At 44.2% G+C, this 21970-nt stretch overlaps 1 protein-coding gene across 10 annotated transcripts in view; it reads left to right on the top strand.

The window, feature by feature from the left end:
- The window catches only part of NAV2 (neuron navigator 2), a 747149-nt gene that overhangs the window by 560534 nt on the left and 164645 nt on the right, over nt 1–21970 (top strand). For all 10 annotated transcript variants that reach the window (XM_037839250.1, XM_037839257.1, XM_037839249.1 and 7 more), the window contains exons 7-8: nt 13950–15051; nt 19700–19812. In XM_037839250.1, coding sequence (XP_037695178.1) covers nt 13950–15051; nt 19700–19812 — 1215 coding nt within the window. The remainder of the gene's footprint in view (nt 1–13949; nt 15052–19699; nt 19813–21970) is intronic.

Below are 21970 nucleotides of genomic sequence, written 5' to 3'. Positions count from 1 at the left end.
AATCAGCTCTCCTGGGCCTGCACTCTCCAGCCTGGATACTTGTAAGGATAATTCCTGTCCTTGGGAGGTCTGAGGGAACCGTCTGAATCCTAATCCAAGGGCCTTTGGCAGTCTGGAACTCTGGAATTTCTGAGTTCCCGTGGGCTCCTTCCCCTGGCTTCCTTCTGTGTGGGTTATTTCTGTTCCACTCCAACACCCCGTACCCAGAAGTCTTTCCAAGAGATCTCCTCACACCACACATTTTGTAATTTTTTTAGTAGACTTTTGTGAATTTATATTGGAGAAAGTCTTACACGGAATGAAACATTGGCACACCACATATCCCCTACCTTGCTTGTTCCACCCACTTCTTTCCCCTCTTTTCTCTCTTTTTGATATCACCAAACAATCCTTTCCCTGTACCTTCAGCAAGACAGTTTCCCCTATGTCAGTTCCCCTAGGGCCTCAGCTTCTGGCTTATTAAGGAATTATATCAAAGACAACTCTCCCTTCCTAACAGAATTTCTGCTGTTCTCATTACCCTAACAAACAGTGGCTTTGCAGAAATATTGTTACCCCCTCTCACTGCACATCCCCTTCACTCCATCTCTTTGGTCCTGTGAGCCTGTTAATTTTTACAAAGGAGAATGAGGCAGAGGCAGCAGGCTGTAGCCTCAGCAATGGACAGGCCTGGGCAAGAATCCCACCTCAGCGTTCACCAGCTGTGTGATGTCAGGCCAGTGACTCGACCTCCCTGAACCTGCCTTCACGCTTATGTAAAATAAGCTTGATAATCCCCTCTTCAGGAGGTTGTCATGAAGATTCAGTTTAATAACCTAGAACACGAAGCTCAGTCCTAGTTGGTGGGGGCTAATGCTAGTTGTCTTTTCCTCTTTCATTTCTTCCTTTAAGTTCCCAGTTGTAAAGATAAACCTGCATTTGGGTCTCTGTCACTCCTTAACGTCTTTGCATTGCAAAATGTGACTCTTGAAAGAGAAAATGTAGCCATTTCCCTTTAACTAGTGGTATCTGGATTGATAGCTGGGAGTGACTGTGCCAGCAGTGAGTTTGGATATATTTGAAACCATCAATAGGCTCCTGACTTTTCAGCCAAATTTGGGAAAGACTGGAAGAGTTGAATCAATGCCAGTTTTTTCCAGTCAGGACTAGAGGTGACTTGTAAGGATTCCTCATGGTGGAAATAAATTCAGTACATGCAACTGGATGAAGAGTGAGCAGGGAAGAATAACATTCTGATTGAGTTACTTGTCCCATTTTTCATTATGCTTGGATGGAAGGATATGGCCCTGGGATTCCTGGTTGTGATTAGTATTGTGAATGCGTTTGGCTGGCCAGATTGCTCCCTAATCAAGTGGGGAATCTATATATTTTACCTTCTTGAGTTTGATGGTAATCACTGGGTGTGGGTGCCTGGATATTGTATTTCCTTTTGATACTTTTTAAAGAATTCAGTTCTCAAAGTTCAATGTGAGGACAGTTAAAAATGACTTTGAATGACTTCCTTGCCCCCCACTTGCACAGCTTCACAAACATACCTCCAGCACAACAGTTTACTTCTGCTTTATGGTCTGTCTCAGCCACAAGACTTAGAACCCTTTGACAGCATAGACTATATAGTCATTAACTGTATCTCCAACACCTGGGAAAGTACCTGGATACAAGAAACATAAAAAAAAAAAAAAAGTTGGAGGGATGGAATGAGATAGGATGGGTGGATGGAACAGACACTAAATGCGGTGGCTGTTTTAGGATTCCGAGGAGAAACATCGCCAAATAACTTGGAGTCCCCATCATATCCCTACTTATTGTTCATCCAGAATTCATTATTCAAAATGACAAAAATCCCCTGGAACAACATTTAATAAGCTTAGGTATGTGTGAGTTGTAATTAAAACCTCCAAGCTGGTTCATAAGTGAGCCTGGTTTCCACATTATATCTCATGGTCCTGCTTACGGATGAGAAGTTCCCTTGAGTCCTTGTTCACCGTCACTCATGTGAAGGGTCTTTGAGTTGCACAGAAACAAACAAGAAGTCGTCAGGAGTGACTGAGTCACCACAGTAGACAGTGAGAGCTGTGTGCTAACGGGGGCCTCCTCCAGCAAGCCTGGTGAGGTGGACAAGGCACACGGGCCAAAGCTTGCCTTGCACAGGGCCCTGGCTCGGAGAGGAAGCAAGGGGCAACTTGCCAGAAATCTCTAGTCAGCCTAGGTGGGGCCATGGGGCGCTCCTTCCAAAACCTGGGTACTTTTGGAGGCACAGGGACTCAGGAGGGGCCGTGCTGTCTTCCTCCATAGAGTTGGGTCACAGAGGGGTTTTAGGGTACCCCTGGTCTCACTCTGGTTGTGGAAGAAAATATTGCCACCAGTGTTGGGGAGCATGCCTCACTTTAAGAAAGCCCAGTATTAGTAGGGGACAATGAAACTTAACTTGTATGCAGAGCTTTTTGCCATTCGTACTGGGCTTTTGCATCCTTACTTCTCTGATCTTCATGGGAAAGGAGGAAAGCTTTGGTCACTATCTCCATTTAGTGTAGTCCATTGTATAAGAATTTGGACTTTGTTTTCAAATTCTTTCTCTCCCGCTTATGAGCCATGACCTCGAGCAAGTTGTTAACATCTCTGATTTGCAGTAAATCCACTTCATCAGATGTCTTTGTGGATTAATGAAATTATAATTAAATGAATTAATTAAATGAAATGATCTAAAGCACCTACATACAAAGCCTGGCACATATTTGGCACTCAGTTTGGTGTTTTATTTTTATTTATGAATTAACTCTCCAGTTAGACTCATAACTAGGTCAAGATTACCAAGCTGTAGTGTTGGACTTGAGCTCATCCACAAAGTTCTTGGTTGCACAATTCTAAGGGTGGTCTGAGTAGCATGGAACTGAATGAGATGATTACTTCAGCATCTTCCCACCTCATCATGATTATCTGATTTTAAAAGGTGTCTTAAGCATCACTAGGGTTCATCTAAATGAGTACTCCATTTATGAAAACTCAATTTGTCCCCAACTTGTCACAGTCAGGCCTGTTGCATAAAACAAAACAGACACCTGGAGGAAATTGCTTCCTGCCTGGGGTGAGTAAAGCCGGTGAGCCGTCTCAAGAGGCATTTTCTACCTCTGTGTATTTCTTTTTTTTCAGAAGAATTCTGTTTTTCCATTAAGACAACTGTCAGATGAAGAGAGGCTCAGAAGTATGATAGGGTTGGCTTTGATCAGTAACATCCGTGAAGCACTGAAATTATTTGATCTATCCGATACCAAGTGTCTGTGTTCTTGGCAGAATTAGGACAAATGACTCCTTTTTTTCTTTTCTCGCACATTTGGCATAATAAAATCATAGATAGTGAATAATAGTCCAATTCAGCTTTCAGTTTCTGCATTGATTCCCCCAGAGAAATACAATAAGCTAGTTCTTTGTTTGGCTTCTGGTTTTGATTGACAGAAAAAATAACAGCAGAAGATTACATTTTGCCAGCATCCTAAATTTTAAAGAACAAAAACCATACGTAAATCATTGTTTAACCGTTTGACGTTCCCATTTTTAAAAAGAGCCTCCTGGAGGGAAAATTCTCTTTTTCCTCAGGGAAGGAGTTAAAGGCCAGCAAACTTTGCTGTAGAATCTAGAAGCTGTTGAGAGAAGACTTGATAAAAATACTATGTCTTGTACCAAGAGAAAAGTAAATACCTTGAGAGTCTATTTTGGCTTTTCTCACGGCTGCATAGAATAGAATTGCAGCTAAACTGTGTGGACTTGGAAATAAAGTTGCCTGGCTCTAATCTGTTTGATCTTGGGTAACTTACTAAATCCCTGTACTTAAGTTTTCTCTTCCTCATCAGTCAAATGAGATGATAATAACCTACCTTGTTGGGTTGTTATGTGAGTGAAAAAAAAGTCAACATAATAAAATTGCTTAGCAGTGTCTGTCATAAAGCGCATGCTCCATAAACATTGGCTGCTATTGTTAGTCATACATAATGTTACTAATATTGTTGCTATTTTTCCATGGAAACTTTTTTCAAATAAAATCTTACATGTAAAATTTTACATGTGAAGAGGGCTTCTCTGGTGGAAGTAGAGGAGAACACACAAAACAGGTTGGCTCAACTCCCCTTTTCCTCAGTTTCTATGGACACTCTCTTCCCTGCCTCACCCCTCCTCAACTGCCCCTAAGACCCCTCTGTGGAACCCCAGGACCTCTCAGTACCATGATGGGTTTTTGGGCCTCCTGTTGTCCCCATATTTGTGTTCATAGCAGTCCTGGGTTGTGGGCCTGCTCTAACAGGGTTGCTTTAACCCTTTTTTTTGTCCAGTGTCAGTGGGCAGAAAAATCAAAAGGAAAGGGAAGTCTCCTTGTTGATATGTTTTCAAAAGTTCTTCCACCTCTGCCTTCTCCTAAGTCTTCTCTTCTCCAAGTTGAATGTCTCAGTCATTTCAGTCATTTCTTGTTGGGGGTTTGAGTCATCTCCAGATTCTAGTGTCCTTATCCTGAACAAACTACAGCTTCTCAATGTGTTGTGGTAAGACTTGGATTCTCTAATACCTGCTTTTCAAACTGCAATATGTATTAGAATCACCTGGGTTTGTAAGTTCAATAATTGCTGAGCCATTTACTGACTGACACAACTTGGAGAAGTTGTTGTCTACCCAAGGCTCTGTTCTCTTTTTTGAGAAATGAGTGACTTGAAGCAGCTGATCTCAGAGGAGCCTTTCCAGCTCCAGAACTCTTAATATGTTGCTGTTCTAGCTATACTCTGGGCTGTGTGCAGCAGGCTAAGAGTCTCACCTTCCTTGTTCTGCATGATTATTCAGCCTTCATGGCGACCGTGTCCCAGTGGTGAGTCCCAGGGAACCTGTTGGTAGAAACCTTTTTAAGCACACTGCTGTCCAGCCATGACTCCTACTTCCTGTTTTCATGAAGGCTTTTGGCTTCAGTGCAGAGCCTTATACTTTGCCCTGTAAATTTTTTCTCATAAATTGAACCGCTTATTTGTGGTCCAGTGAGACCCTTTTGGAATAAAAGAAAGCAGGTACACATTAACTGTGCTTAATGCTCAGAATGCACAAGATGCATATCATGAAAGCATTCCAGACTTCACAGGGGTGAAAAAAGGTGCTGCTTCTTTCTCTTGTCTAGCTGTTCTGATTTGTGCCTATTACCTGTTGAGCGACTGTCTTATTGGATTTGGGTTGTGGCCTATTTTCTGCCCCCATCATTAGGACAGTGTATTAGTTTCCTCTGGCTGCCGTAACAAAGTGCCACAAACTGGGTGGCTTAAAACACTCTCGCACAGTTATGGAGACCAGAAGTCTGAAATCAAGGTGTGGGCAGGCCCAGCGAAAGAATTCTCCCTTGCCTCTTCCTAATTTCTGTTGGCTCCTGGCCATCTTGCAGCCATGGCTTAGCTGCTTCACTCCCATCTCTGCCTCCGTTTTCACACGACATGTGTCTCTATTTGTCCTTTTCTCTGCTTATAAGGACACTAGTTATTGGATTTAGAGCTCACCCTAAATTCAGGATGACCTCACTTTTTTAACTTGATTACTTTGGCAAAGACCTTATTTCCAAATAAGGTCACATTCACAGGTACTGTGTTAGGATTTGAACATATTTTTTGGGGGCACACTAGTCAACTCACTATAAACAGCGTTTGCCAAAATATATCCCATTATATGCTATTTCCTTAAGCTATTCTACAAAGTCAGTTTTGCAGTAAAAATACATTTAGGAATCCCACTGTCTCATTGTCCTCCTTTCGGATAGTCCCAGTGAAAGTAAGCATATTAAAGGCTCTGACAAGTCCTGCAGGCAAGAAACCTTTTTGACTATTATGTAGCCCTGCATCTTTCAAACCGACCTGACCATGGAAGCTCTTCTCCCTGTTTCTGCCTGTTTGTCTTGTTCACTGCAAAGCATTTTGGTTAAGCTCTGGTCTGAAGGCTCCTATCTGGAGTGCCCATTCTTTGCCCCAAGAGAAAGCAGGAGTATTGGACTGATATCTTAGGAGAAAGAGCCTGCAAAACTCCTTCACTAACTCACTCTATCTTTGGAGGGATGACTTTCTAAGAGTGCACAACTATTTCACTCTGCCAAAGAGCTATTAGCTGTGGACAATGACCTCATGAAAGAATGGATTTGCCCTCTGTAAAGTATTTATAATCTCTCTGCGAAATTTCATACACCCTTAAAAAAAAGAGAGAAGGCTTTCTACTGCCAATTTTGCACTTTCTTATAGCCATATATGGTACAAGATAGAGAAATGGCTTGACCAGTTAAAACAAAAGTTTTCTCCTGAAACATTGCTTTGGATTTTGAGCAAATAAATTCAAGAGAGAGGAAGAAGGTGTTTGAGGGTGATATGGCTTCAAGAAATGAAATATAAAAAATAGGAATGCCTTTTATTTTTATAGGTATCATTCCTTAAATGCCAGCCATCAAATAGCTTGTCTCCTTATCCAGCTGTGTGGGAGGATTTTTTAAATATGTGTAGGAAGGATACCTTTTGATGTAAAGGATTTGGGTGTGTGCATAAGAGATTTTAAGAATTTATCCTCTTTTTAAGATGTTATTGCAAGGTGAAACATAAGCCCAACTGTCTACTAATATTTTGAGCAATTTAAACTTTGCTTAGCTTTACCAGTTTGTTATGACATTGTAAGGGGAATTTGAAAACTTACCTTTTGAAACTATTTGGGGAAAATGTAGTGAAAGTTACATTAAAAAAAGGTAACTCCATAGAAAAAAGGTAATTCTTTATTTTCTTTTACTGCTTTTTAGCCACCAGCAGAGAAACAAATTACCTCATTACCCCTAGTTTCACTTGGATTTATCAAAAATAAGCTACTGCAGAAAAAGAATTACCTTGTCATATATTAAAAAGAAACACGACTGTAATTGCTCCAGCTGCCGAGGGCCTCTTCTTCCACTTCCTCTGGGGTGAAAAGGTCACCGAGGAAATCTTGGAACTTTGTGGCTCACATAGGATGGAGCAGGCTTCAGTCCTTTTTAGGATGTTGCACTTTTACATTCTGCACACTAACTTTTGGTCCCACCAGCACAAGATACTGGAGTATTTTTATATGACATTTTAAGAAACCTGTTTTAGGAAAATATCCATGTTACCTAGGAAAACAACACGTTAAAACCATCACCAAGGTTTTTAGTCATTTTGGTTAATTTAACTTTAGAGAGAACAATTGGCATGATTAACCAGGAGAAGAAAAGCTCAGCACACCTGATAATTATAATTTTGAGACATATGGAGGGATCCACTGTGGGTAATCATTTTTGTTTGTTTTTTTTATTGTTCCAGTAATCATTTCTGGGCACCTAGTGCACCAGCCATTCTTTTAAGTAAGTGACGGCAAGCACAGCTACAAACCACATTGCAAGGTAGAAGACGTGCAGGGATCCCAGAGAGGTTCAGGCAGAGGCTTGTGGCTGTTTAGATAAAGAAGAGATGGCTTCTGGTTTGGGGATCCTAAAAGATTTACTAGAAGAAATGTCATGGGAGGAAGACTGGGGACTGAAGTCGGGTGTGGACATAAAGCAGCCATGGGGGGCAATGAGGTATCCAAGGCAGAGGGGAAAAGCTTGAGTCCTGGTGGCCCATTCACAGGGGCAGGACACAAATGGTGTCATTTGCTTGCCTGCTGGAGTTTGTGATAAGGGATTATTCTTTCTTCAGAGCAAAAGTTGTTTTTACAAGCTAAAATAAAATAATATTCAAAACTATATAATTTCATGAGATTTGTTGACCATCAAACTAACAAACTTTACAAATAAATATTTGTTTATGTAGATCATCATCTTTCTTCCAGCTTGGGCATTCTGGGAGCCTGTGGCATTATAGACACAGTGAGGTCCTTGGAGCTTTTTGGTCTACCAAAGCCCAGCTCCCTCTCATCCCGTGCCCCTGCACTTCCCTGCCCACTTTCCCTGCTCATTTTCATACCCCCTTTCTGTCTCCCTCTTTTTGCACCTCCAGTGGTCTTCTCCTAGAAGGAGTTGGAGGGGAGCCTATTTTTAAGCCTGTGCCCTTACTGTTAGACACTGATTCCCTCCATGCTGAGAAGGATCCTCTGCAGAACCACTGAGTGGACCAAGTCAGTTTCGCGTGCCCCTCGGTGGTCTGAGGTAACAGTGCTGTAAAGAGATTGGCCAGGGCAACTCTGAAAACAGTCTCCAGCCTGTATGGCTGGAGTCCACTCACTTAAAAAAAAGAAAACTGGTTTCAATTATCCTAACAAATTTGAATGCTCAAGATTGACACCTTGACAAATTAAAGGAAATTGCAAACATTTTCCCAGGCTCAGTTATCAAGCCTTAACCCTGGAGACTTTGGAGAGGATTTAGCAGGAAACCTCCCCAGGGCAAGTTTAAAGTCAGGGTGACGGTGACAGGAGCTGGGGTTGGCCGGCTTGGGGCTCTCTCCCGGGGTGCCTGCTGGCACTGGGACTAGACCGCTAGCGTCTCCCCAACTGAAAAACTGGGGAAAGAAGAGACCTGGTGCCAGCGTTCGCCCTCGTGGAGGGAGAGGAAGAAATGCTTATTTATCTGCCTTGGACAGTATTTTCATTTAGAAAGCATTTTGGCTACTGTCAGGGAAGGTTAAGGCTGGATGCCAGAAAAACCAAACCTTTTCCCTCCTCACAGAAGAATGAATGCTCTCCCCCAAATTCTTAAAAAATAAAAAAATTAAAAACCTTTTCTTCAAAGGCATCCTGTCTGCAACTTTTCAAATGAGAATTTTCTTCCTGCTGGTGGTTTGTCGGTCGATGGTGGGTGAACCATGTAAGCTGGTCTTTTAGAACTGGGATGTCCTTACCGCAGGTCCCAACCCATTAGTGGGTCATAAAATTTGCTTAGGGAGTCTGGGGTCAGTATATGAAAAAATAGACTAGAGTAGAAAAGATCAAAACTTTTATAAAGGGCTATTTGAATGTTATAACAATTGTGTATTATGATGTAATGTGTAATTCTTACTGTGTTTGATGATCAAAAAATGTTAAGGCAATTACTTTCCAATTGTCTTCTGCTAAACTCGGCCAGATCTGGCCTTTCTTGGCAAAGTATCATGTGCTAAACAGATATGTATAATTAAAGCTCTAGAAAGTTGCCATTTCAGATTAGTTTTGAACCTAGTCCTTACTTGGGCATTCTGGTTTGATTGATTATATTTTCTAAAACAATTGATCAGATAGAAAATAAGTATTTCTTGATTTACTGTAACAGCATGTCACCAGTCTTTCACAAACCTTCTTCATGAGTTTTGCCCAATTTGTGAACGTGGGTTTTTGCTTAATATTTTCCTTAAATCGACTCAAATTTTCAATCTTCGTTTATTAGCTGTGAAATTACTAATTTAAATATGGACTAGCTACCTTTTTCTAATACACAATAAAATAAATATGTACCTTTGAAATATAAAAATTTTCATCCATGTGCCATCCAAAATAATCTTACCTTTGTCAGTGGTGGACATGCCATTGTTTGGGGAATACTGATGTTTGTCCAGAGATTCATTTATGCTTTTCTCCTTTCTCCCTCTTGGGTTGCTTTGCCATAACAAAGGTTCATATATCCATGGGAAAAGAAATAAGAGCTATTAGTTATTAAGGAGAGAAGTGCCCTTAATTTAAAAAGCTCACCCTTCCCCCACCTTAGGTTTGTTTTTGTAGGATACAAGCATTTCTGAATTCGCAAACGACTTATTCAAGGTTGAGCATACCTCAACTGAGCCAGTTTTCTCCATCTATTTGTAAACATTACCTTCAGAGAACTGTGGGGGGTAGACTGTTTGAAGATACCGAAGCATCCACCATTTCACTGTATAGAATGATGATTGAATTTAGTGAGTGAGGGCTGCAGCAGGACAAGCACTGGCCAGGGCCCAGCCTTATAGGGCCTCTCAGAGGCTCGCTGGAGATTTGTATGGAAACAGATCTGGAAGGACTTTAGAGAAATGGTCCACCTGCCTTCCTATAAATGGGATGGCTGAGGCCTGGAAGGGCAAAATGGCAAATCTGGGATGACACTGCTAGTTGGTAGCAAAGCTTGAGGTTTGGCCTACCTACCCACACCTCTCCTGCAGTTTATCTCACTATTGCAGAAGCATGGTAAGGTAAGTCTTGTGCTAGGAATCACAGAATCCCAGTGTTGGCAAGGGCTGCTTTCCAAAATGGGAACGGGCCTCAAACAGCCTCTTCAGCCAAGATCTGAGATCCTTGGAATGACAGAAAATGTGTCAAACTAACCTGGACAATACCAGCTCATGAATTGAAGCCCCTTCCCTATTATGGGGATTTCTGGCCATTTCTGGCCAATGCATTGATCATCTGCACCTCAGATGCCCTGGTGCCTCGAGCCCTAATTGGAGGACATCTGCTCTAGAAACCCAAGTCAGAATCGTCTCCAAGTGCTACCTTTTATAGCTGTAATGAGTAGCCTTGAAATGTCCCCATGATTCCATAGCCAGGGGAGCTCAGGCTAAATGCAGAGGGGAAACAGAAGCTCTGAATACTGATCCTGGTTATTTCCCGAGTTCAGACTGAAAAGTTTTAATAAAGCCTTAATGACTAATCACAAATCCTGTTTCTCTGTTGCCTTAAACATGATCTGCAAATGTCAAAACTACCAACCAGTAATTCAGGAACCATTTACCGGGTATTTCCTATGCTCCAACAGGTTTTAGACACAAAGATGAATCAGGGAGGAGGTCTATGTCCTGAAGCAACTCACAGACAAGTGGCAAAACAAACCAACCCATAGCAGCACACTGCCTGGTAACTCAAGGGTCACCTCCTCCATGAAGTTTTCCTAAACTCTCCAGGGAGAGTTCATAGCTCCTGCCTCTGGGTTCTCATAGTACCTTGAACAGTGCTTTACAGCTCTTTACACCCATTTCCGATTTCGTTGTTTGTCTTAAGGTCTGTTTGCCCCTCTAGACAATGAGTTCCTAGAGGGCGTGAGCTGTATTTTGTTCAATGCTGTTTTCTCAGTGCCCAGTGTAAGGGAGGTGGCTCTCCAAGATCCTTCTATGGAGAGGCATGGACAAAGGCTTAGGGAAGCCCAGTAGGGAAAAGACCATGTGACTGATACAAACCCCAGGCAGTTCATTCAGTTTGAGGGTCTCAGATGGCTTGACAGAGGAGGAAGCAGTTGAGCTGAGGTTGGAACGATGAGTAGAAGTTTCTGGGAGCCACTTTGGCCCAGCCTGAGAACTACCCGTGCCTGTATTTGTGTAAGCCCGTTCCCTGAACCAGGCACCCTTTCCTGAAGGAGACACACATTTTCAGTTAGTCTGGGAATTTCACTTAGTTGAACAAGCCAGTTAGTCTGTTTTCCTCTGGGTCAGTTGTTAGCTGGCTAGTTGGTTAATTTCTAGCTGCATTTGTTAGTGTTGGAAGTACACAGAAATGGCAGGTAGGGGCATTTCTTACCAAAACCATTTCCAAAAAATTTCTTGGGGTTTCAAGGCAGTTGTGGAACGGGAAGATCACTTGATCCATGTACTTATACTCAGGGGAGCATTTGCCTAAAACCTCTGAATGTGATTTGTAGTTCCCACAAGGACAGTTTTGCAACCTGCCCCCCCCATTCCCTTATTTAGGTTTTAGCACTTACTTTTCAATGACCAATATAAACTGCTTATTATTGATCATCTCTACTCCCTACTAGAATATAAACTCCATGAGGGCAGGGATTTTTGTTTTGTCATCAATGTATAGCAAGAACAGTGTCTGACACACACCAGGTGCTCAGTATGTGATGAGTGGGTTAATGAATGAATGCCTCAAATCTGAGTGCAGGTTAAGGTAAAGGCTTTTGCCCTAAGAGAAGTGGAACTTGGGCATTGGAGGGCCACTATTATTTCAGCCAGAGAGCCACCCTCTGTGGTATATGCTCATTCCTTTCAAATGGCTGAACTGGTTTGTACTCCACCGTAGCTGCTGTGAGTAACTAAGCTAGGAGAAAAGGCAATGCCTGAAAAGAGTTCTTGTCATTTAAGTGGCTGTTGTTTAAATTTAGTCTTCATCAAAGGAGGTAGCATGTGATGCAGTTCCAAAGAGCACTTTGTTTGGAGACCTGGGATCAAATCCCAGATCTGTCCATTGCTAGCTGTGCGGTTTAGGACAGATCATTACCCAGCCCGAGCCTCAGTCTCCTCCCTTGTAAAAAGGGGGCAGTAAGCCCCTCTTCAAGATTTGCCTGGCGCTGTGCCTCCCGGCACCCAGGAGGCCCTCCGTAAGCAGCAGCAAGCCTGTGGAGACCCTCTGAAGGTCTAGCAGTTTGGTTGGGGTCCATAAATGAGGTTCTGTTCCCAGACTGGTCTCTGGCTCTCCCCAGGAAAAGATCCAGCCATGCCCCATGAGTTTTGTTAGGGAGGATTGCACAGCGCCCTCCCCTTTAAACCCAAATCCCCAGTAAGTCAGGAAGATGTATGTGTTTTAAAACATTGGGAGGTCTGCTTTGGATCACCCTGGAGCTGTGGCTTCCCCAAGCAGCTGAGAGTGAAGGAAAGCAACTCCTCTGTGGTGGAGCTCTTTGCACAGTGCTTGGTGCCTCATACAGGGGCTGCCTTCACGGCTTCGGCGGCCGTTGACTTTTAAATCATAAAAAGCCGCTCTGTATACAGTTTACTCTGTTGCTAGAAGGCAGTGGAACATAGGTACTAAAGAAAAAAAAAAAAAAACCAACGAAGAAGCAGCCGTTAATCCCAGCAGGCTTCTGGGCACTGAAGCAGTTGTGGATGACAAAAGTTAATTAGAAACATGAGCAGTTTAACCGAAAACACTTGTGACAATCGGAAGGGCAGCCTCCCCAGTTGGAGAGTTTTTCCTAGGGAAACGTTGCGGGAGAAAGTGGCTGCTGCTAGGTAAGTAATGTCATTGTGACTTTGCAGATGCAGACATGCTCCTTGGGGGCTGAAATGCCACATCCTGTCTGTTTGGCTCGCGGGAGTTGGGGGCAAGGGTGGGTGAGGATGACGTGCCTTCCCTGCCACTTTCTCTCTTACAGCTGCACTCAGCTGGGGGGTAGAGCTGTGCCCTCCTGAGTGCTGCTTGAAGAAGGGGGCTGCCGCTTTCATTTCTATGACACTGGTCCACTTGGGGGCCAGCAGGACTCCAGTTTGGAACCTGCCCTTCCCAGAATAATTCTGGCTCTCATTCGGAAATATTTTGAGGCTTTTCTGAGAAAAGAGTCTGGCCAGGGAAACATTCCCTGAGCGCCAAGGGGAAGCCTTGACTTTCAGATAACCTACATGTTTTCGTGCCTACGGCGAGGCCATGTGCACAGATTAGACACTTAAGCAAAAGAAGTTTTTTTTTAAGTCCTCCCTCAATCATGTTTGAAACTCTTTAAAAGTCGCAATATAGGAGAAACTTATGTGCTTTGGAAGGACTTAGCAACTTCTATGGCTAATTCTTCTCCTGTAAAGATTATACTTGGTTTCTCGTCTTTTTTCCTTTTCTTTTAATGTCTCTGCTCCATTGTTTTCTTATTTGGATAAGAAATAAGAAAACTTTGGATAACTCTTGGTTCTTTCACGTAACTGGGAGAGGGGGCTGTGGATTGAATAATTTGAAGCAGCAGATATTTCCTGTCTTCCTCATTGGGCTACACACTGGTGTTGCGGGTGTTTGTGCGTGTTTTTGTAGATTTACGTTCTTAATTATGCTTTGTGCATGTTTATATTAAGATCAGCAGGCATTCATGCAGCACACACCAGTGTGGCTGAGGCGTGTGAACTGTGCAGGATGGTGAGCAGGAGGCAGTTGAGCTGGGATTTGAAATCAAAACACAGATGATCCACCCAATGAGTGCATTCGGGCTGGGAATGATTGGCTAATTGAATCGGGGTAGGAGTGTCTTCCCTCGTCTCCAGTGTGGGTCAGTCTAAGTGATTCAAGTTTCCTTCTCTTCCCCATTTCTGCAGAGCCATTGGAAAGCCCAGCCTCCTTCCTCCCCGGCATGAGTGAAAATGCACCTGCTTCTCTGGAGAGCAGCAACAGCTCCACCCCTGCTAATTGCAGCACCTCGTCGGCCATCCCCCAGCCCGGCTTGGCCTCCAAGCCCTGGCGCAGTAAGTCCCTCAGTGTGAAGCACAGCGCCACCTCGTCCATGCTCTCGGTCAAGCAGCCTGTGCCTGAGGCCCCCAGGCCCACCCCCGACGCCACCAAGCCAGCCCCCAACAATCAGAAGTCCATGCTGGAAAAGCTGAAACTCTTCAACAGTAAAGGGGGCTCCAAGGCGGGCGAGGGCCCGGGATCCCGGGACACAAGCTGCGAGCGCCTGGAGATCCTGCCCAGCTTTGAGGAGAGCGAAGAGATGGAGGCCGCCAGCCGCACCCTCCCCGCAGCGGGCCCCACTTCCAACAGCCCCAAGATCGCACTCAAGGGGATCGCCCAGAGGACTTTTAGCCGGGCGCTGACCAACAAGAAGAGTTCCCCAAAAAGCAGTGAGAAAGAGAAGGAGAAACAACAGCGGGAGAAAGAAAAGGAGAAAAGCAAGGACCTCGCCAAGAGAGCCTCTGTGACGGAGAAGCCAGACCTCAGAGAAGAGCTGAAAGAAGACCCCAGTGGAGCAGTGGTGACTGAGATGCCAAAAAAGTCCTCCAAGATCGCCAGCTTCATCCCCAAAGGAGGGAAGCTCAACAGTGCCAAGAAGGAGGCCACAGCCCCTTCCCACAGTGGAATACCAAAACCAGGAATGAAGAGCATGCCCGGGAAATCCCCAAGTGCCCCAGCACCTTCCAAGGAAGGGGAGCGGAGCCGGGGTGGGAAGCCGAGCTCGGGGCTCCCCCAGCAGAAGCCCCAGCTGGACGGCAGACACTCCAGTTCCTCCTCCAGCCTGGCCTCCTCGGAAGGAAAAGGCCCAGGGGGGGCCACCCTGAACCACAGCATCAGCAGCCAGACTGTCAGTGGGTCCGTCGGGACCACCCAGACCACAGGAAGCAATACTGTCAGTGTTCAGCTACCTCAGCCCCAGCAGCAATACAACCACCCCAACACTGCCACGGTGGCTCCTTTCCTGTACAGGTAGGCTCAGCCAGCGTCCTGCCTTTCCTGGGCCACTGGGCAAAAGAGCCTTTCCGTGGCTTCTGGGTAGTTTGAGGGCAGAGGTCAGGACTGCCCGCCAGGATATTTAAGCACATAACTAAGATACCATGTGATAAGCTCATAATAGAGGCATATACGGTGTACTTGAGGGAATAATTAGTACAGCAGGGTTGGGGGAGGGTCAGAGAAACTCAACAGAGGAAGTAAAATTTGAGCCGATCCCAGGATAAGTAGGAGTTTCCTAGGACCCGAGGGTAAATCAGAAGAAGAAACAGCAGCAAGAGCGGAAGCACAGAGGCCTGAGTGGGCAGGGTGGTTTGGTATCACCCGTCAGTCCTAACATGTCTTACACACACACGCACGCACACACACACCTTGCTGAATAACAGACTTCTCGTAGAAGTGTTTGCTTTGAATGTCTAGATTCTCACAGTTTATGTCATACATAGTAAGTAGTTTTTCAGCCCCTGCTGTGTCTTGTTTTTTTTTTTTTGGGGGGGGGGTGGTGATAGGAGAGATCAGTTCTAGAAGAAGAAAAGAACCCATGTTGCATTGAGGAGACAAGTCTGGGTGTAAGTGCCTGACGCTCTCCTTCCATCCCTCGTCTGCCCATCCATGCCTCTTCTCTGCTTTCCTGATGTGCACATTCAAGAACTGCAGAGACCACGTGCTTTTCTGTGTGGTCTGGCCTGTGAGATCCTCTGAGAGCTCGGTCTGCACCATGCAGCTCTGTCAAATGAAGGACACCAGTTCTGGATGCTACCAAATTCCAGTGGATGGGCACAGTGACACATGTGGATGGGTCCCCTCCAGGCAGAGGGGAGCTGCCCTTGCACTGCTCTTGCTCACAGTGCTCAAGCTGGTCCTGTGCTGGGGGCATGGGGTGCATTTGGCCACACTGCATGGTTGAGTGGTCAACAACACCTCTAGATAGCAAAAGGGGACTAATGGCACTTACCTCATAACTCTTACACTAAATAAATACATATTCGCAACAGTACAGATGTACTCAGACACCCATAGGTAGGGAATATATTGCAGTCACTTAGAAATGTGGACACGGGTGCACATTCATGTATAAAGTGCAAGTGCATGCACATGTACATGTATCTAGATACCCATTCATGTAGCGGCTCGTGCCCGCACTTTCAGCTTTCTATGTTTATATGAATCCCCAAAGAATTAGACAATCCCTTTCTTCCTGGCCGAGTTGTATTCTAGTAGGTTCTGTTACAGTTCCTTAGCTGGTGGAAAGATCAGCTTGAGTGATTTCCGAGTAAAGCCTGCCAGCATCCAGCCAGAGAGGGAATGCCAGGCTTTCCCTAGTCCCTCCATCCTGTTCTTCTGCTTGTCCTCCCCTTCGGTCAGGGTCAGGCCTGAACTTTTTAATTGGGAGACGGTCATCTTTTTATTAAATCAAGTCCACATTCGGCCAACATTCCTGAGAAGTGCTCCAAAGCTTGGATGATGACTCGGCACTTGTCTACACACACTGCTTTTAATTCAGTTGTTTCCTGAAGCAAAGAGGAAGCTGACTTGCTCCCCATGAATTTTTTATAATTCCAATAACATTAATATTCTTGAGGAAATACATATTCAAAACTCAAATCACAGATTCTAGATTTGTGTTTTCAAAATTAAAATAATGACAGTCTTTGGTCACCAACAATTTTTCCCCAAATTTTTTGCTATAACCACTTGAAAGATTGTAAAGCATTTACTATCTATCTATCTATTTTCTCTCTCTCTCTCTCTCTCTCTCTCTCTCTCTCTCTCTCTCTCTCTCTCTCTCTCTCTCTCTCTCTCTCTCTCCCTCCCTCTCTCCCTCTCTCCCTCTCTCCCTCTCTCTCTCTCTCTCTTTCCAATTTCAAGGTTTTCCGTGAGTGGAAATACCCTTAATGATTAAGAGCAAATGTCTGACAAACAGGACGAAGGGAAAAACCTCTTGGCTACATATCTGCAGGCCCCATTTTAATGTTAATGCCTGCTTTCTGCAGTGCCCCTCTTACCCCTCTAAAGTTCCTTTCCTCTTTTGGTGACCCAGCAGAGAGTCCCCCAAGAAGGGCCCCGGGGTGGGAGTCAGGACACCTGGCTCTGCCCTGCATCAGCTCACACCTCCCTGTGTGGTCAAGTCTGTCTATCTAGAGGGACTAAGCTCTTAACCCCCAAACTGTCCTAACTCTAAATCACTTAATCTCTGAGCCTCAGTGACTTCATCTGTGAAATGACGAGATGAGACCAGATTAGAAGATGTTTTAAAGTGGCTTAGGCTCCCTTCCTGTTCCAGAATTCTCTCCCTCAACTAGATGCTTCACTGGGTATAATTTACAGTGTTCCCCCCAGAACCTCCCCCTGTTAATGATGCTATCAAAGATAAGGCAAGTCATTTTAAAAAAAATCATTCAGAATGAATTCTAGTTAACAATTCAGAGGTCACAACAAGCACCTCTGTCACTTTACAGTTTACTAAGTGCTTTTGTGTCACATCACATTTGATTTTTGCAGCAGTCAGGGAGGTTGCTATTGTTACCACCATTTTACAGATGAGGATGCTGAGGTTCAAAGAGATGGTATGGCTTGTTCCTGTTTGCCTGGGTACCAAGTTACGGTGCCTAGACCTGACCCCGGCTAAATGAGGTCTCCTGTTGCTTCCAGTACCTGGCATCTCTCCAGGATTAAAAATTCTCATCGATCCATTCAGCACACCCTTCTTGAGTGCCTGCTCTGCATATGAACTTGTTGTCTCAATTTACCTTTGAAAGGCCCTCAATCAGTCTACTCGAGGAAAGATTTATTAATCATATCCCACTGTATAAATATGGCAACAGAAGAATAGGAGAGTGCTGCAGAGACCCGCAAGAGGTGGAGAGACCAGCTGTCAGAAGAGTCAGGAAGCTGCATCTTAAGGCAGATGAGGAGTGAAATAAGGAAGAAAGAGGAGAGGGGCCTTTAGGCAGAGGTCACAAGAAGTACAAAGGCAAAATTGTTAAAGGCACATTGCAGTCCTGGAATGGAGAGAAACCATGGGTGGTGGAGCATAGAATAGAGCTGTGCATAAAGGGTGGGAGTGGCAGGAGATGGGGCTGGAAATAAGGGAAGGAAGAATCCAATTATGTAAGACATCTTGTATTCCAATAAGGAGTTTGGACCTTATTCTGTGGGCAATGGGAAACCATGGGAAGTCTTTAATTAGAGGGGCGATGTAATCATCTTGGTATTCCAAAGATCAGTGGAGGATCACGTGGGGAGGGGACCACACTTGGGAACAGTCTAGAACAGAGGTCACAAATTCAGATGCCTGATTGGGCCGTAAACTGTAACGTAAATGGGTAGCTCTGGCTAGGTGGGGCGTTCATGGATGAAGCTCCCGTGCCTCTCCAGAGGAAGCAGCCGCTACTTGGCACCAGCAGGTGGCACCCTGCAAGAAAGCAAACTCAGTCCGGACTCACTTGTTTTCACGAGAATGCAGGAATCCAGGTATTTCTTGTGAGTTCTCCCAATGTTTAAATGTTGCAACTAATGCAAAAGCTTTAAATGCCATGCAGACTAAGAAGGATACTTCTGTGGGCAGGTTCCTGTACCTGGCTGCTGTTTGTAACCACCAGGCTAGAGAGGCAGGGTGCCCATTTATGGAGCGCTTATATTGGCCTAGGCAGAATGAGGGCTTGGACCCTGGAGGAGGGGTGGAGAGGAGCGCTGGGATTATGGACATCCTCTAAAGGTACAGATTACAGGGATTAAGAACTGATGGCCTCAGTGGGAGGGCAATGGAGGGGAGAACCGGTGGATAACTTGAGGTTCTTTATCAGCTCATACCCAAAGTCCATTTTACACATGTTCTTGGAGACCACTTTCTTCATAGATTGTGAAATCTGGTTGAACTAGCTCAGAATTAATGAATTAATCATGTTACACCCAGAGTTATGCATCTGAGTGTATTTGTGTCTTTGCAAGTCGTGGCTAAATGAGCAGTGGTAGTTGTGGCAAGAAAACTGCATGAAGCAGTTGTCTCAATTTACCTGACAAATAAGGGCATGAAGAAGGTTTGGGGAAGTACAAATTTCAGTCAAGTGTTGAAATAATGATAAGTGAGATCTTTTGTGTCAGAAGATCTGAGCTCTGAATCAGAGACCTGGAGGGCAAACACACCTGCTTGGCACCCACTCCTGACTGGTTTTACAGTCGTTTTTCCAGAGAGAGCCCTGTCAGGAGGTTTCAGGGGTGGGGGTGCCGTGGGGATTGTCAATGGAGTCATCTTTATGCTTGACTTGCCGGCATTGCTGGTTACTTAGGAGTTGCTCTTTGGCACGGATTGAATTATCCAAACCTTCCAGCATTTGTCTGGCTACACCCTGATTGAGGTTCAGAGATGCTTTCCCCAGAGAGGGATTGCAGACCTTCCATTTAGGCGATGAATATTTCATCTTTTACAGTTCGGTGGCTCTCTCTGCTTCTAGGACATTGCTCCACATGAAGCTAATGAATTATTGAGCACCAGTCTGCTGGCTTCCTCTGTTCTAAAGCTTGCTGCAGGAGGGGCTGGTGAGTGCTGTGGTCAGACCACAGTGGTCCAGATGTGGCAGGTGCCTCTCGTGACACACATGTCTGCTTTGGTTTGTGTGTGAAGGTCCCAGACGGACACTGAAGGGAATGTCACTGCCGAGTCCAGCTCAGCAGGCATGAGCATGGAGCCCAGCCACTACACCAAGAGTGGACAGCCTGCTCTGGAAGAGCTCACTGGTGAGTATGGAGCCCAGAAATTCCGTGTCTGTCAGTGCCAAGGCCTCCTGTGGAAGCGCATGAGCCTAGCTTGGTCTGAAGTTATTTTATTGTTGCATTGATTGATGAGCTATTGGCAAAAAACAAAACTATTTTATTGTTTCTTTCTGTATAATTTGTCTTCGTCTTCTTCTTTCCGCCTTTTCTCTCTCTCCCAATCTCCTCTCTCCTCTTCAGAATTGGAAATAAATCTCTTACCTATCAGTAAATTCCATTTTAAGATATATTCAGTTTCATTCATTTAGGGCCAGTGGGTTAGCTGCTCTTGATACTTAATTTTGAATCTTCTGTTTACTCCTCAGATAAAGTTGCTTTTCAATAAGGTTTGGAACTCTTAAATATTGGATTATTTTTCTTACCTATATTAAAGCGCTGATTAAAAACATGTTCTTAGTTTCCTCCATTAATTGGAAAGAAAACTATAGCATGCTTCTTTTTATTCCCCGCCATAAAAAAAGTGCGTAAAGTTTATTTAAATATAACTTAGGCTAGATTAAAAGGGCATCGTGCTATATAACAACATGAAATTCTATATAAACAAATAATGTTCTTTATAAAGCATACGATCTTCAGTTGTCATATAGTTAATTCCATAAATATTTATTAATGTTATACTGCCACCTTCTTAATTTAAAGAAGAATAGTTTACATCTAAATTCTAACTCCCACCACAGTGTATTCTGAGTTGCCACTTCTCTCCCTCTCTTCCCTGTTCCTCAACTCTGTGCCCTGTGATCCAGCAACATCTAATCTGGGAAGTGAGCGGTAAACCAAGTAGTTAGCAGTGGCTGTGTTGGCATTCTCATATGTTACCACTTCCGGAGTTGGGTTAAAAATTGACTCCATGTTTAAAATCCATTCATTAGCCTAACTATCCATGACCACACCGTTTTAATAGCCATGTTACAGCTGTGGAATTGGTCTGCAGCCCATGTGATTGAATCTTGCCCATCTTGCCAATAGCTCTGAGTATTAATATCAGAGAATCTGGGTGATTTAACTATTTCCTTCTGGTGCTGCTGGCTGGGCATAGTGATGGTGCAGCAGTTTTCAAGCTATTTGTAAGTGATCCATCTTGCGGTGGTTTGAGGCCCACATTTGGGATTGATTTTTTATTTTCTTTTTTCCAAGGTTTGTAGCTTCCTTTCATGATCACATGGATAGCAGAGGAAAAGGACCCGCTACAGGGAGAAGGGTGGGACTATTCAGGTCTCCACACACATTCCAGGTTATGTTTTTATGTATGCACGTCAAGAGAGCCACACCAGTGTTTCAGAGCCTGGCATGTATCAGATGTTATGTCCTGTGGAGTTGTGTGGTGTCGTGTCAGACATTTTGAGTCTCAGCAAAATTCGTGTTCAAAAAGCAAAAGCAGCAGCCAGAGGACATTCCAAACAACATTTAGATTTCAGAGTGACAGATTACAATCTGTGATCTTCTACTAACTTTTCTTTTTCTGTCCATGTTACCTCTGCACCAGCACTGCAAAATCAAGTAAGAGTTCAGAAAACGTGAGATGCTGTCGGTTGGTGTGGGAATGAAACCTATAGTGGTAGACCAGTTGTGCATGATCAAACACTCTTTGGTGTTAAGTCACAGGGCTTGCATTTATTTGCTAATGAAATTTCTTCAGCAGGGTGACTTGTCTTTTCACCAAGCAGTAGAAATCGTGTGTGTGGTTGTACTGTGAGATTTTTTTAATGGAGACGCTGAATAGTTTAGCACCAGGTGGAATTTATTTTATGGAGACACTGAATAGTTTAGCACCAGTTTGAATTCAGTTTATCCACAACTGATTCCTTGAAATGACAATGAATGGTGGGTGTATTTGGAAATGGACGTTTATGAGAATATTTGATCAATTGCTTAGTCTTCCCCTTGCTTATGCAAATAGGTGAATTTCCTCCTGGTACTTTTGTCATTTACATAGCATTACAGTTGAGAAATGCATCTTGGATTGTAGAATTAGGAGGGACTGCACAAGCCACCTGCTTATCATCCAGTACATGAATCCCTTCTATAGCTCTCTAACGAATCATCTCTCAGCCTCTGCTTGAATATTAACTTATTCCTTCAAAAGGCAGCGCTTATTTTTTTTTATGGCTTTAACTGATAATAG

Source organism: Choloepus didactylus, chromosome 6, assembly GCF_015220235.1.
Source record: "Choloepus didactylus isolate mChoDid1 chromosome 6, mChoDid1.pri, whole genome shotgun sequence".
NCBI lineage: Eukaryota > Metazoa > Chordata > Mammalia > Pilosa > Megalonychidae > Choloepus > Choloepus didactylus.
The sequence above is the reverse complement of the archived record's forward strand: the minus strand, read 5'-3'. Positions and strand labels throughout refer to the sequence as shown.